Source organism: Equus quagga, chromosome 11 (assembly GCF_021613505.1).
Source record: "Equus quagga isolate Etosha38 chromosome 11, UCLA_HA_Equagga_1.0, whole genome shotgun sequence".
Taxonomy (NCBI): Eukaryota; Metazoa; Chordata; class Mammalia; order Perissodactyla; family Equidae; genus Equus; species Equus quagga.
Window position 1 is genome coordinate 91870529 of NC_060277.1, and position 16183 is coordinate 91886711.

General features: G+C 48.5%; 1 protein-coding gene across 3 annotated transcripts in view; it reads left to right on the plus strand.

The window, feature by feature from the left end:
* The first annotated feature begins 211 nt into the window (after positions 1 to 211).
* TTLL6 (tubulin tyrosine ligase like 6) overlaps positions 212 to 16183 on the plus strand; it is a 46069-nt gene continuing 30097 nt past the window's right edge. Inside the window, exons 1-7 of one of the 3 annotated variants that reach the window (XM_046674433.1) lie at positions 212 to 291; positions 9211 to 9251; positions 10744 to 10862; positions 10986 to 11116; positions 12596 to 12752; positions 13544 to 13687; positions 14307 to 14392. In XM_046674433.1, the coding sequence (XP_046530389.1) occupies positions 10848 to 10862; positions 10986 to 11116; positions 12596 to 12752; positions 13544 to 13687; positions 14307 to 14392 (533 nt within the window). In that variant the 5' untranslated portion in view covers positions 212 to 291; positions 9211 to 9251; positions 10744 to 10847. The other 2 variants (XM_046674432.1, XM_046674434.1) reach the window with 2 other exon arrangements.

Below are 16183 nucleotides of genomic sequence, written 5' to 3' on the forward strand. Positions count from 1 at the left end.
TCGGCGTCTCCCGGGACAACCTGGAGCGCTTTTCTCTCCGAGCGCCAGGCGGTTAATTGGGTTCGGAAGGGGGCGGGGCACGGCAGCCTACCGCAGGGGCCAATCGAGGGCCTAGAAAGCCCCATATGCAAATGTGAGGGCCAGGAGGACCCCAAGTTAGGAGGAGCGCGGGTGGTGGTTAGGGCTCGTCTGGCGGCCAGTGGGAGCACGTCTCCTTAATCCTTCGAGGAGGGGCCCGCGAGTGTGGTTGGAGCGGTACAGCGGGGCGAGACCGGGGAGTGGGAAACGCGGGTAAGAGCGCCCCAAAGCCAGGGGCTAGCCCCAGATCGCGACCTCCTAGTGCCTTCCCAGTGAAAACCCGATGTCCCCCACGGTACCAGTTCCCCAGGGCTACCCCTCTGCCTTCCCTGGTGACGTTCTACAGCACAAGCCACTCACCCTCACGGCCCCTGCTCCCCCTCGGCTCCGTACCTCAGCTCTCCTCAGCAGGTCTTGGTAAGGAGCGCCCTCTTCCCGGCTCCTTACTCAAGTTTCCGCTAAAATACCCTCACGCCCTTTTCTCATCCTCAAGACCCCAAGGCCAGGACCTTGCCCACACATCGACCCTTCTTTTCCCAGCTCCATTCTTCCTGTCCTCACGTCCCTCCTGAACCCGGGTCGCCCTCCGAGTGCACCCTCACTTGCTGCCTTCCCTCCATTTACCAACCCTGGTGCCCCCAGGGAGCTGTCCTTATACCAGAGAGCCCTGGGAATGCACAGATCTCTTCCTCTCCTCCTTCCCCATCTCTGGATCTTTCTCTTGATCACGTTTCTTCCTTTGTCTGGAGAAACCTCCGAGAAACACACTTCTGTTTTTCATGGCAGCACAGCCTCTGCAAATACCCCTATCCTTTTTCCAGTCTTTTTCTTTCACTTCCAGTTTTTATGTCTCACCCTCCTGAAGGAAAACTCTTCCAGGCTTGAGGAAAGTTCTCCTGTGGGATTTGGATCCTAGCAAAAATGTAACTTACATCTGGGGATGACAAGGGAAGGGAGCTAACGTGTACTAAGCACCGGTATGTGCCAGGCATTTCAATAAGTCATTTAATATGTACACCAATCCTACCATTATATTTTCATTTTACAATAAAGCCCTTATTTTGAACCAAACACTGCTTTAAGAGCAATAGGAATATTAACCCATTTAATCCTTAAAATGACTCTATAAGATGAACATTATTACGCTCATTTTACTTGTGAGGAAACTGAGGTACAAAGAGGCTCAGTTACTCCCCCACAGTCACCCTTCTAGTAAGTGGTAGAGCTTGGATTTGGATCCAGAGCCATCTGTCTTTGCTAGTAACACACTGAGTATTGTGGAGAAAATGGCTGGGCATAAGCCTACCCTGAAAATTGCATCTTCCAATCTTGCAGAATTCCCCAGTTTCCAGCAGAATAAAAGATGGCATCTGAGTCAGCAAGAAGTTTTTTTTTAAAGATTGGCACCTGAGCTAACAACTATTGCCAATCGTTTTTTATTATTATTCTTTCTTCTCCCCAAAGCCCCCCAGTACATAGTTGTGTATTCTAGTTGTGAGCGCCTCTGGTTGTGCTATGTGGGGATGCCCCCTCAGCGTGCCTTGATGAGCAGTGCCATGTCCACGACCAGGACCCAAACCGGTGAAACCCTGGGCCGGAAACCCTGGGCCGATAGAGCAGAGCACAGGAACTTAACCAACTTAACCACTCGGCCACAGGGCCGGCCCCCAGCAAGATTCTTATTGTCCCAGTGAATGTGGCACGTCATTCTCAGCCCTTCTTATTGGCAAACCCCTTGAGCAGTTGAGTACCCACACCCCTCCCTTGTTAGTCCGTGTGATGCTAAAGACCCCTTCAGGCCCTGTGCTGAAATTCAAAGGGTGGCTAGAATGAAAAGCCAAAAGGCCATAAAAGGCATGTTATTTTATCCTGCCTGCATCAAAGCTCAAAGCACTTTTCTAGATATGAAGCTTTTATCTTCCTGGTGATCCTGTCATCACAGAGAAGAAAGGGAATGAGGAAGGAAGGAGATAATCGCTTGGCTTCTTATGATATGCTATGTCAAAGAGGCAAAGCTGAAAGCAAGATCCAGAGGTCTTCCCTCCACGTCTCCCCACACCCATCCACTTGGTCCTTTCCAAGAGCTAGCCACTGGAAGCCTTCAGAGGGATGCTTCTAGTAGGGGAATGAGGACCAAAGGATGAAAAGGGGAGAGGGGCGCAGGAAAACCTATTATTTGGAGGAAGAGAAGGAAGTCACAGGCAGACATCATGGGAGAGCTCTTCAGTGCTATATGTGTTCCTACAGACTGAAGAAAAGCCTAGGCTGCGAAGGTCAGGATGAAAAAATTTGGTTAAAAGTTGGAACATGTTCCAATCTTTCTTAACTGCCAAATGGTTCTTTCCACCCATTTAGAGGACACCCGTATTAATTCAGCTTTACAAAAGAAAGCACTAAACATTTTCCACCCTTCTGCAACACCTTCAGGGGAAGAAAGAGTAGTCAACATGTACAGTCCTTCAGAAGTGGACGTGAGACGTGGTCCCTGTGAAATGTCCCCAGTAACCAGCAATGTGTTTGCATGGAGCCATCCCAGTGCTCATCCCCTCCCCCTGGTGGCCAATGAAGGTCATTTTCATGCTGTCTAAACAGGATTTGACAGCCTCTGGCTTGGAAGATCCCAAGGTCAAACCCCATACTAAAATGGAAGGAAACATCAAAGTTTTTCACTGTCTTGACTATCCTATTTGGAAAGGTGAACGGAATGTGTCTTGTGTCATTAAGAAAAACTGAAGAGGTATTTACTATGTTTGCTACATTTGTAGCACAACTTAGTCTTCTTGTTTAACCTCCCCAAAGCACTTAGGCCGCATTGCCTGCCCTCTAACCTGGCATAATGGAAAGGTACACAGTGGGGCAGGAAGCCAGGGCTTCGGTCCTGCTCTGCTGACTTGCTCTCTGACTTTGTGCAAGTCTCTTTCCCTAGCTGGGCAGGGGGATTTCAAAACCTCTAAAAAACAAACAGGTTGAACCAGACACTCTCTAATGTCCCTTCCGGCTGTAATATTCAGGAATTCCATAAGAGCTTAGAAAATGTTCTAATTACACCCCAAATAAGAGCCCAGGTACAACGTGGACGTTGGTGAAAAGAAGGGAAAGAAAGTGAAAATAAATACAAAGTAGAAACAATGGAGCTGTTCCCAGGTTATGGCAAATCTGGGGAGATCCAGGCCCCTTCCTGGAGGTGGGAATTTAGAAGCAGTGGCTTTAGGGAAAATGATGTGGAACTAACTGATTCTTAAGGGACTGAAGTCACCAAGGCTGCTTCTGGGAGCTCGGAGATCAGTTGCTTCCCTTTACGGCCCACCGTTAGTGAGTGATCAGCAGAGAGGGAAAGGCAGCGGGTGGAATGTGGAGGAGAGACAGGCTGTGGGGTCAAACGGACACGGCTTCTCATCCCAACTCTGCCTCTACCTTAGCCTTTCCGGGCCTCGGTCTCCTCATCTGTAATGGAGAGAAGATCATATCTGTGATATGATATCATGAGGATGAGACAGTATGTGTGTAAAGTGCTTTAGTATGATGCCTGTTACTTGCTAAGTAGCTTGCAAATAGTAGCTACTGTTATAAGTGAATGAAACTAAGTGTTTTAAGTGCCTGCTATATGGAAGTATTAAATAAATGTTATTTATTTAATGCTCACCGCAAGACTTCTATTACATAGATGAGGAAAATGAGCCTTAGGTGAAATTAGTTCATGCATTTATCCGTTCTTCCAGTCTGTTCATTCAGGAAGCATATGAACCTCTGCTATGTGCCGGACACCGTGGGAGGGGCTGAGAATTCCCAGACACAGCCTCTTCCATCAGGGAGTTCATAGTCCAGGGCCGAACAGCTGAGAATGATAGATAGCATTTAGTGAGCACCTCCTGTGTGCTGGGCACTCTTCTAAGCGCGTTGTATTAACTCAAATGAATTAACTCATTTAATTTAATTCCCATAACTGGGTGAACCATTTTACAGATGAGGAAACTAGGGCAGATGGAGGTTAAGTAAATTGCCCGAGGTTACACAACTAGGAAGGGTAAAGCTGGGATTTAAATCCAGGCAGACAGACTCCAGAATCTGAGTTCTTCGCCACTTCACCACAGCTGCCTTAGCAAGTCGTTTGGAGTCACCTCTCTGACTGCAGAGGCCCTTACACCGGGATGTATGTATATCCCGGGAAGCCAGCAGCAGCCCCCTTCACTCTTTTGTGTTCTCCTTGGGCCTTGTCCTTTGAATCGATTGCCTGGCCTCCTTTCATTCCTCAAGGCTACGAGCGTACTTGGGTGGGAACCCTCAGGTTGGCAGAGAGTGGTTGCTGAGACTGGGAAAGAGAAGTATGGAAGAGCCCAATAAGGCCCACATCTGAAAAGACCGAGAGGGTTCTGGCTCCAGCAAGGTCAGAGCTAATTCTTGTTCTGAAAATGAGCGCATTATAATGCTTTGTGTCCCGCCCTGGGGAAAGCAGCTTTGTTCTAACTGGTTGCTGCTGGGAGGCCAGAGATAGCCTAGAGGAGTAAATTCAGATGTAGATGGGTAAATTCAGATGTAGTGTACCCTAGGAAAATGTTCCTTCCGGAACTCTTAATACTACTATAAGGAAACTAATAGCATAAGGACAGCTGTCACTTGGCTCCTGTATCAGGGAGACAATAGGGAATGTTAGGGACTGGGGCAGACTGGAAAATATCTAAGGAGGGAGCCGTTACTCAGCTCTGGTTGATTGCTGGCATGAAGCAATGGGGACCTACTTTTCCAAAAGGAATGGAAATCTTGATTTTTATGATAAATCTACATTTTCTAGTTATTGGCAACTACCTCTGTTTAACAACTGTAACAACAACACATTACTGTGGGCCAAGTAAACGTTTCTGCAGGCCAGATCTAGGAAGCAAGCTGCTGGTAGGCAACCTTGGAGTGAGATATTCTCTTTCAGGAGCTTTTGGAGAGAAGCCAGCAGGATTTAGTCTTGGGGATGAAATAGGAAGGAGAGGACTCGGGGGAGAGAAAGCCAGGGGACCAAAGACAAAGCAAAAACAGTCACTGGTGGCAATGCCAGTTGTCTGCCATCTTGCACCTGTCTCAGGTGCCATCCAGTGGCGCTCGTGTCATAGGTAGCCTAGACTACAGGGGAAGGAGGCGGGAATGCCATGATGAACACCGGCTCCATTCCTTGCTCTATGTGCCCGAGGCCCTCTTGTGCAAGCGTACCAGAATTTGACTGTTTTTCTGTTCTTTTTGAGGCAGACAAATATAAGCAGCCATGGTTTGTTCTCATCACTTGGGCAAGGACTCAAAAAAGGGTAGAGACAACCCGCAACTCCAGAGGCCAAATTCAGGGTCAGTTTTCTCTCCTCCAGTTAACATTAACCTTTAGGTAAACGGAGCCACTCCTCCTCGAGGGCTTGGTAAACAGGAGCTGCTGCGGAGGGCTGGGGGAGTGGAGCTGGCTGTTTACCTGGAAGGAAGGGAACAGCCCAAGGTCAAGATTTCATGTAGCTTAGTCCTCTTGAACTTCGCCAAGAATGTGCCTGTTCACTGGGAGAAACGGACTCGCCGTGCCCAAGTCTCATTGCTCCATAGCACTGAGCACACTCTTTCTCCCCCTGCTCAGGTGTCACCATAAAGGGACTTGGGTGTAAGCCCTCTTCAGGAAGAGAGAGAAACAAGCGGCAATCCCTGGCTCGCTTAATAATTCTGCCCTCCCTCTCCGGGGCGTGGTTGTGAGCAGTCAGTGAGATGGTGTAGGTGACAATTCTTTGGAAAGCTTAAAAAACTATACCCACATAAGGGCTTATGATTACATTATTCATAGGTAGCCTCCAAGTTAGAGCACTGCCCACCACCAATTTTGGTTTGGGAAAGGGGCGGAGAGACGTGGAAGGGCGTAGAAACGTTAGAAACATGGCCAGAAGGTATAAAAGTTGTCTGGAATTAGCAACTTTGGGTACAGAGGGAAGGGATTCCCAAGAGATCATGTGACTGGTGAGCCTGCTATAATTGCATATTGCTGGTGGTAGTCCAAATTGTTGGAATCCCTCTGGGCAATAATATGGTGACATAAATAAATAACTTAATAACTAGATAAGTAAAACCAGAAGCTATAGGATTTTCATATTCATTAACCTAGTAATCCTGGTTCTGGATATATATCTTAAGAAAATAATTCTAAAGTAAAGGCCTTTTACTTAAAGCCCTTTTATACTTGAAAGTGTTCATTTTAGAGCTGTTTATATAATAGCAAAATTGGAAGCAACTTACATTGCCAACAATAGGATGACGGTTGGTTAAATTCAAACACATTCCTTCAGTGGGACATTATTACACAACCATTAAAAACCAGAAACATGTAAACTCTGCCACAACCCAAAAGATGTTTAGATATGATATTAAGTGGGCAAAAAGCAGATACAAAATTGTTTATATATTATGGTTACAGTTATATAAGAATAATTATGCTTGGAAATGAAGAATAAAAGAGACTACACAAAGAGGCTAAAGTTGCTATGCTAAGGTAGAAAAGCTATGAGGATTTCCCACCCTACCCTTTTTCTAAGCTTCCTTTAAAGATTTTATTTTTTCCTTCTCCCCAAAGCCCTCTGGTACATAGTTGTATATATTTTTAGTTGTGGGTCTTTCTAGTTGTAGCATGTGGGATGCTGCCTCAGCATGGCTTGATGAGTGGTGGTAGGTCTGCATCCAGGATCTGAACCTGCGAAACCCTGGGCTGCCGAAGCAGAGCACGCAAACTTCACCACTCAGCCACAGGACCGGCCCCTAAGCTTCCTTTAATGTTACAGTATTCCAATAATAATAATAATAATAAATTAGAATTAATTTTACTACATATTATTATTATTATTATTATCTGCTGAGGAAGATTCACCCTGAGCTCACATCTGTGCCAATCTTCCTCTTTTTTTGTGTGTGGGTCAACACCACAGCATGGCTACCAGTGAGTGGTGTAGGTCTGCACCCAGGAACCGAACCCGGGCCCCTGAAGCAGAGCATGCAAAACTTAACCACTAAGGCCACAGGGCCAGCCCCTGTAATAAAGATATTATTCATATCTTTTTTAAAAAGCCAAAGAGTTTGTGAGGGAAGAAAAGGTTAGTAAGTCACACGAGGACTCGGCCATCAAAGGAGAGGGGTTGAAATGATGAGCAGGTTGGCAGGGTTTTTGATGGTGAGAAAGGAGGGGAGAACACCACAAAATTGGCTTTATGCTCATAGAAGCCTTGGATGTGAAGGGGATAGGGATCAGTTAATTGGAACTGAGCGGTTCTGGCTTACCTAAAGGCAAACTAAGCACATTCCTAAGCATTAGTGAAGCAGGGGCATTAGAAATCTTTCCCAAAAAATCTGGTAGTTGAAATTTCAAGCACACATCAGAGAAGTCATCATGAAAGTGGGGGGATGAGAACTTCGCTGGACTTCCTTGGAGGTGTGTTATGAATTGGTCCTGTTTCTATTTTGATTCGGGTGGTCGGGGAGACATTATAGCCTCTTCTGTCGCTGGGCTCTCTGGAGGTCTGCATCTGGCCCTGGGCTGGAATCTCATCCAATCAGCTACGAGTCGGTCCTGCATTCCGTGGCTCTCCGGCCAGCAGGTTCGTGCAGTGCTGAAACAGTTAACAGGACTCCTCGAAGCACCTCATCCGCACCCGCTGGGACTAACTCACTCAGCTGAGAAGGCTTAGGGCTTGGTTCTGAGGCTGTCTCCAGACACCCAACTCACTTTAATAATAAGATTGTTTACCAGCTGGCACCACACATAGCAAGCATCTCGGCCATCTCCTGAAAACCCCAGGAGGGAAAAACCAAGACCAGGGTTGGCTGACGGAGTCCCCAAGGTCATAGTCGCTGGCGAAAGGTGGAGTCGGCTCCCTCCTGGAGTTTGCACCAACTGTAGACGTGGGGTGGAGTTTTATAAACTGCAACCTGTTGCTTGGTCTCAGAGGGCTGGTCCACCACCCACATGAGCGAGGGAGGGGGTCCCCCTGCAGGTGGATCCAAGTAACTGCCGCTCCCTCTGCCCTCTCTCCAGGGGGGGGCCAGTATTTCCCCAGGGTCTCCTCCCTGGCTGGGGAGATGCTCCAGTGCCTGCCTTTGGAAGGCGAGGAAGGGACGGACTCAGAAGAGAGGGAGGACAGTACCATAGAAGATCCGAAAGAAATCGTCACCCTCGCTTTTGTCAGACAGAACACTGGGATGCAAAAGGGGCTTCAGAATGCCCAGCAGGAAGGCAAGAAGAAGAGGAAGAAAAAGAGGTTAGGATTGAAAGATGGGGAATGGGGATCCATGTTGGCGAGAGCAGGAGGGACCTGGAGGGAAGGAGGCCTAAGCTGCTAATAGGAGGGTCAAGGAGAAACCGTGCGCTGAGACTGTCAAAATCACACCTCGTTCGGTTCGTATAAAAAGAACCACTTTTGATGATCTGTTTTGTAGAATCAAATACTGATATGTATAATCTAAAACTACACCTTGTCCTCATCTTCATTTTGCTTGTGTTTATAATGCCTCCTTTTTTTTAATTGTGTGGGGAGAGACGATGTCCTTGTTTTAGGAAGTGCTTATTATCGCGGGAATTCAATATACTGTAAATATAACAGGACTATGCGACTTCTTAGGATCTGACTGCAGCTTCTACATTCCAGTTCTTATTTAATATTTTTCTATACCTTGCTCCGTTTTTGGGGGAAATGAATCACTCCTCAGACTGATGGATGTCTGAAAGCTTGTCTACTTTCTAACTCACAGATTCCCTTAATGGGGTGGCAAGAGGAGGGAGACCATTAAGTATTTTCCCCAAAAAGACGTTCACTTCCTGTTTTTGAGGGGCCACTGGAGTAAAAGGATTGAGGAGGCGATGACGTTAACGTGAAGCTGCAAGCAAAATTAGCTGCAACAGCAAGACGGAATTTCTACCTCACGGGCAGAGTAATAGTACTCTGAGCCCACGTTTTCTGCCACTTGGCAACCCTTTGAATCTGTGTCCTCAGTGTCAGGGACCGTCAGACCAGGCGGAAGTGAGGCTGGTTAGGTTCCATGCAGCTCCACCTGGGACAGGGTGTTCCCGTGTGCAGTCACCTGTCCCGGCAAGTGTGTCTGCCTCTGTCTTTCTGCTTTCTTTTTTCTCTTTTCCAGATGATTGGTGATCAATCTATCCAGCTGCCGATATGAGAGTGGTGAGCATCTGCATTCGAGGGATCCATCATGGGGCCCCACTGGATTCCCCCAAAGGGTTGGGAAGAGTCACTTTTATATATTTTTGAGGATGAAAAGGCGTGTCTCCAAATCCTGTTCTCAGCTTCTCCCAGCTCAATGAACTATTTGAGGAAGTTGGGAATCTCGTTCGGAAAAAATATGGGTTTTGACCACACTGGTGTGTGCTTCAGCTGTCTATTGTTCTTGTGTGTGGCTATGTGGGGAATCCGATGGTAGAGAAGGCAGCTGTTGCTGCAATCAGTGGCTCTTTTTTAGAGCACAAGTTACAAACTGGCAGTCTATGGGCTGAAGATGATCTACAGACCTACTTTGTACTACAGAGTGAGTGTTATTATTATTATTATTATTTGAAAGATTGGCACCTGAGCTAACAACCGTTGCCAATCTTTTTTTTTTTTCTGCTTTTTCTCCCCAAATCCCTCAAGTACACAGTTGTATATTTTAGTTGTGGGTCCTTCCAGTTGTGGTATGTGGGACACCGCCTCAACGTGGCCCAATGAGCAGTGCCATGCCCGCACCCAGGATCCAAACCGGTGAAACCCTGGGCCACCGAAGCAGAGCATGCGAACTTAACCACTCGGCTACGGGGTCGGCTCCCTAGTTATTATTATTTTAATTTCAAATTTGGATGCTTTAGGCTGGTCCTGACTCTCCAGATCACTGCAAGCACTTCTTCCTTTTTTTTCTTTTTGAGGAAGATTAGCCCTGAGCTAACATCCACCGCCAATCCTCCTCTTTTTTGCTGAGGAAGACTGGCCCTGAGCTAACATCTGTGCCCATCTTCCTCTACTTTATATGTGGGACGCCTGCCAAAGCATGGCTTGGTAAGTGGTACGTGAGATCTACACTCAGGATACAAACTGGTGAACCCCAGGCCGCTGAAGCGGAGTTTGGGAACTTAACTGCTGCACCACTGGACTGGCCCCTGGCACTTCTTCCTTTCCAGGCTCTTGAAGGTGTTTGAATTTGTGTTGGAGTCAGCTCCTAGTTGTTAGACAGTAGAAGAAAGATGTGATAGCCTATATGTGGCTTTGAAATACATTGTATACTTTTTTTCTGTAAATTTGCCTTACTAAGTAAGCTTGGCTCTGGTGATGTTAATGATAATTTTATATTCCCTGAACATTCATTGCTTAGTGTTTGGAGGAAAGTCAGAGGCCTACTTCCTGGCAAGAGGAAGCCAGGGTAGGTAGAACATTCTGCAGGCAGGTAGATACCCTCCTGTGGGGATCAATGGGCATAGGCCGTGTTCTTCAATAGCTTTCAACTCTCTGTGTTCCTTTCTTGGCAATGGTGTGTCCACACGGAGCAAGATGGCTTCCCGTCCCAAGGAGCCAAGGTGTCTCGCTTCAGTGCTTGGTCTGGGAGCACCTAGAAATGGCTCCTCTTCACCCCATGCTCCTCCTCTGCTTCCTGGGCTAACAGGCCTTTCTTTCTCCAACTCCATGGCAGTGCGCAGGGCTGCTCAACAGTACGGGCTTCGAGAGGGAGCGGAAAATGAGGACTGGACTCTCTGCTGGACAGACTACTCCGTGTCGCTAGAGCGAGTGACGGAAATGAAAAGTTATCAGGTATCTGGATCAGAGCTGATCCTCAGGATGAATGGGGCCCCCACTTTTATGACTGTCCCCCAAGGGGATCTCGTGGGTACTCCCATGTCCCCCATTGTTCCTCAACTCCGGCTTCCTTTGCAGAAAATCAATCACTTCCCGGGCATGAGTGAAATCTGTCGCAAGGACTTGCTGGCCCGGAACATGAGCCGCATGTTAAAGATGTTCCCCAAAGATTTCCACTTTTTCCCTAGGACCTGGTGTCTTCCTGCTGAGTAAGTGCCTGCCTGTGGCCCCTTCTCCACTACTCTCTGAGTTTACGCCTCCCTCTTGCCCCTGATTTCCCCGTTGCTACTTTCCGTTTCCATAGGCTCTCCCATCTCTCTCTCCTCTTCAGGAAGAGAAGGGATGAAGGGTGTGTCCAAGGTTGGAAAACATAAGACTCTGACTATAAAACTGGATGACATTTAGGGGTGGGTGCCTTGGAGCCTGTGCCTGAGCATTTGTTCTGACCCTGAAAGCCGTTGATCTTGAATTTGTTCCAACCTTTTAACTGTGCACTTTCTGATTTGTTAAGGACCACGAGCACTTCTGGAGGGAGTGACGTAGTGCTTAGCACCCAGGCTAGGAGCAGGGAGGGACGTCTGACCTTTGTCCCATGGCAGTGCCATGGATGGCGGTCAGCCTTTCCCCTTCTCTGGTCTCACTTTATCCATCTTGCTGGACATCCATTCCTGGTTCATGAAATACTCTGGACCACACCACCAAGAAACAGGAGAAGTGTGAGATGACCTGAACATGACCTGGTACAAACTGGCGTTTGAGATGAGGTGGAGGGGGGCAGAGAAGTGTCACCATCAGATTTATGCTTACAAGGCAAGGGCCCCAGAGGAATTCCACTCTCCCCTCCCCACCTAGTGCTTTCCAGAACCAACAGATTCCTGGACCAAGAGGTCCAGGGTTGCTCACTTTTCCTATTTGTCTGGAATAACTTTCCGGGCTTAGCAGCAACTTAAAAGGAAATGTGTTTACCCTCAGGTCAACAGGCACCTCCAGATTTCATGGCCACCAAAGAACTTTGCAGATAAATGACTTCTCCAGTGGTCACAAGTTTCCTTTGAGCAAAATGAGAAGTATAGCAAGACTGAGATTTATAATCCGTTAAGTTGGTTTCTTTCTTTCTTCTGAATATACTTTCTTCAAAGTACATTCAAAGATAGTATTTGCCCTCTCACACTCTGGCTGGAGTAGAGGTGTTACAGAGGAAGAGCTGAAGCCCAGAGTGAGGGAAGAGAGACTGACCCAAGGTCACATCATTTGTCAGAGCTTGAGCCAGATCGAGAACCCCAAATCTATCTGCAAACTCAGACCGCCAAACTACTCAGATCACGGCCACCTTTATGGGGTGTGCAGCCATGTGGCAGCGCCTTGCCTGCATTAGGGGTCGTTATCCTCATTGTGTAGATGATGGAATTGAGGCTTAGAGAGTTTAAATCCTTGCAAAGAGTTACACAGCTGGTAAGTGGTGTTGCCTGGGTTTAAATCCAGCTCTGAATTCTCTCAAAAGCCCACCCTCCCTCCACTGTGTGTGCTCTCCTGTCTCTCCCATAATGACACCTCTGGGCATCTGTCTGTCAACTCCAGGGCTTTTGTCACATTAGATAGCTTTATATATAGAGAGAGAGAGAGAGCTAGCCTTCCTTTTCACGGCTCCTCAGCTAAAGGTGTATCTTGTTCCCTCCCTGCTCTGGTAGCTGGGGAGATTTGCAGAATTACAGCAGGTCAAGAAAAAATAGGACATACATTTGTAAGCCGGATTCGGGCTGCCAAGGGAGAGGTATATTCATCACCCGGACGGTGAAAGAAATCAAACCAGGGGAGGATATGATCTGTCAGCTCTATATTTCAAAGGTACTTGCTCATTGTGATTATTTATTTATTGCCCATGGCAACTTCAGGCTGCAGCTCCACTGGACCTAACGTGAAATGAGGGAATGGAGGGTGGGGTGGGGGTGAAGCCGGGTGCTGTCTCCTGCTGTGACTTTGTCAGACCAAGCCTTCTGACCAGGGATGTGATACGTGCCTGGGCAAGAGCATCCCTTGCTCTTACATCCTTGTCAGTTGGTATGGCCCTACCAGGCTGGCCCCTTCCCTGTAACAGACGACAGCTGGGAGGGCACCTTTGGTCTGTGGAGGATCCACCTCCTTGGGGAGACGGGAGTGATCCTGGAGAGACGATGGTAACCAGTTTCACTCCATGACTAGAGGTCAGAGGTCACAGTGGTATAGCCTACTGCAGGGAGGGAGCCCTCTAGACGTGTGCATGGAGGGGAAGGACTGGCCAGCCGCGCATGTCAGCACTGCAAGGAGAACTCTTGCAGCAGTGCAGCAATAGCATAGCTCCAGATGGCGACAACAGGTCCTTCATCACAGGACTTTTTAATGCTATTTTGTTTAGTTGCCAGGACATCTCTTGGAGGTGGATACTGGTGCCATTTGACAAGAAACTGAGGCACAGTGTGGTTTAGTGACTTCCACAAGGTCACGTAGCAGGTCACAGAGCCCAAATCCCCTTGTACCCCTCCCCAACTGTGGCCAAGCGTGCACTTGGTAACACCAGGCAATGTTGGGCTGGCCCCAGGAAGACAAGATGGGGCACTGATGATCTTGATGCTTCGGTGACTTCCGCTCTCTCCTCCCAGCCCTTCATCATTGATGGCTTCAAGTTTGACCTACGGATTTATGTGCTGATGACGTCCTGTGACCCCCTCAGAATTTTTGCGTACAATGAAGGACTGGCCCGCTTCGCCACGACCTCTTACTCCCTCCCTTGCACAGACAACCTGGTGAGCTCAGGGGACATGCCACCTCCCCCTTCTCCCTTAGCATGATAAAAAATCCCAGTTAAATCTGCATTCTCAAGCCCTTGTGGATGTGACTGTCATTTGCTACACACGTACTCTGTGCCAGGTTGCATACGTTCTTTTGTTCAGCCCTCCCAGGAGCCCTCAGCAATAGGGATTGTCATCTCCGCTTTACAGATGAGGAAATTAAAACCCAGAGAGTTTAAGGCACTTGTCCAAGGTCACAGAACTAGGAAGAGGTGAGGCTGGGACTTGTGGCCAGGTCTGCCTGGCTGCCAAGCCAGTGCCATAATTCTGTGGTAGGAGAGAAGGCAATGGGCGAGTGCCCAGCCCTCTCCCCACACCCCCAGCCCCCAGGACTCCTGAAGTGTCCCTCAGGCAGGACACCACGGAGGAGTGTCAATCTCCGGAGAAGGTAGAGGCTGTTCTACTCCAAGCTGTATGATACCTCTTCTTATTTCCTGTTTGGCCAGTTTAAGTAAGCCCTCAGACTTCCCCTTTCTTTCCCATCTCTAAGCCCCAGAGGCAGTGGGAGGGCACAGAGAGGAAGTGGGAGGCCTGCCCTTCCTCCTGACTACACAGACTTGTGTTTCTTTCCCAGGAGGATGTCTGCATGCACCTGACTAATTATTCCATCAACAAGCACAGTTCCAATTTCATTCGAGATGCTCACTCTGGCAGCAAGAGGTGAGGAAGTGGCTCCACTTTTCTTTCCTCTCCCTGCTGGTCTCAGAGCTGCTCTCCAGGATTCTACTCAGGCCCTGTCCGTCCCCATCAGTGTTTCCATCTTGGGTCACATGGTCTCAGAAAATATTTCTTTGCCTCTAAACCCAGAACAGACTCCTTAGTCTCTGCCCTCTGGCTGTTAATCATTAAAAGAAGGCCACATTGTAAACCCTAGGAGGTTAGGAGGAGGAGCGATAAACATGCGCTGTTTCCCCAGCAGGATACACACACACACCAAAACATACGCCGATTTCAGTTGACCCTTCCGACATTTCCAAACCAGCAGATAGTTATTGATTGCTAGCCTCCCACGGGAGGAGGACGTGCCAGGCAATTGATCCTTGGACTGTGGTTCCCCAGGGTGTTGCTTCAACAGAGATTCTCAAATGATGTGTCACGATGCCCTGGTGTGACATGACATGTGGCTAGCTGCCTTTAAGATTCCCCAGAAGAAGAGGGGAAAGCGAGAGGATCACATGAGTATCTTCCCAAGTGGTTTCTACATTCGTGTTGTTGTCTAATCCTGTCTCATTTGAGTTTTAAGACAAAAAGGGACTGAAGAATGTGAACACGATCAGGCCAAAGGGGAAAGGGACAGGAAGTATTTGTGGAGGCCTCCTGGGTGTGGGGGCCCGTGCTGGGTGCTTTGTGTGCATTTTTTTTTTCATCGAATTTTGACGACACTGTGGCACAGGCATTGTAATCTACTCTCTGTGGATGGAGAAATATGAGTTAAGTGCCATGTCCATTTCACAGATGAGAAAACCGAGCATCTGAGAGGTTAAGTTGCCCAAGGTCACACAGCTATAAATGCTAGAGCAGGAAGAGAAGGGAGGTCTGCAGATTCTAAGGCGCATGCTCCTTCTCCTGCACTGGGCTTCAAAGAACTGGTAAATAGGCAATCTGTTTGGCTTCAGAGCATCAGAGAGGCACGTGAAATTTCATGACTTCCTCGGTGGCAGAGCTCCAAAAAGCAAATGGAAAATCACTAGGTCAAGGCTGTTTGAGGGGGACTTGTTGGGCTGGGAGGAGACTATCTCCCTTTTCTCAGAGGGTGCCAGCCACCTGTCTGGCATGAAGCTCTCCCACCTCCTCTTCTCCCCACCTGGACTGCGGGCTCCAACTGAGCCTCCTGCCGTGTCGCCAGTTGAGTGTCGGTGCTCAGCGAGGCCTGGCTTCCAGTCCTAGCTCTGACTCCTGCCAGCTGAGTAGACTTGGGCAAGTCCTTCCACCTCTCCGAACCTCCATGTCTTGGCCTGTAAAATGAGGACAATGAGACACCCTGCCCTGCCCTGTCCGGCCATGCCCTCATGCCATGCCCTCACGTCATAGGGTCACAGGGAGGCTCAAATGACCTAGGATAGCCGCACGGACAGTGCTTGTCGTCACTGTTATTTTTCCTTAGTTTAAGGACATGCAATCAAAGGGGCCTCATTTCTCTCTTATGAGAACTGACACCCCAACAACAGGCTTTGGCCCCTCATGCCATGATAGAGAGATGCTATGAGGTGCCAGGACTAAGGTGAGGGTGTGGAGTATTGTTCGGCCACGCTCCATCCCCCCCTTCTTCCTCTTCCTTCTCGCCTCTCTCTCACCCCAGGTCTGGCCTCACCCCTCTGCTCTTCTCCACCCCCCTCTCTGCTGGTGCAGTCTTCTGCTCCCCAGCCTCCACCCTGCCCTCGCCTGGCTCAGCCTCTCTCCCCTGAGCTCCAGACCCATTTCTCTTGAGCTGCACCTGCACATCTCCTTGTT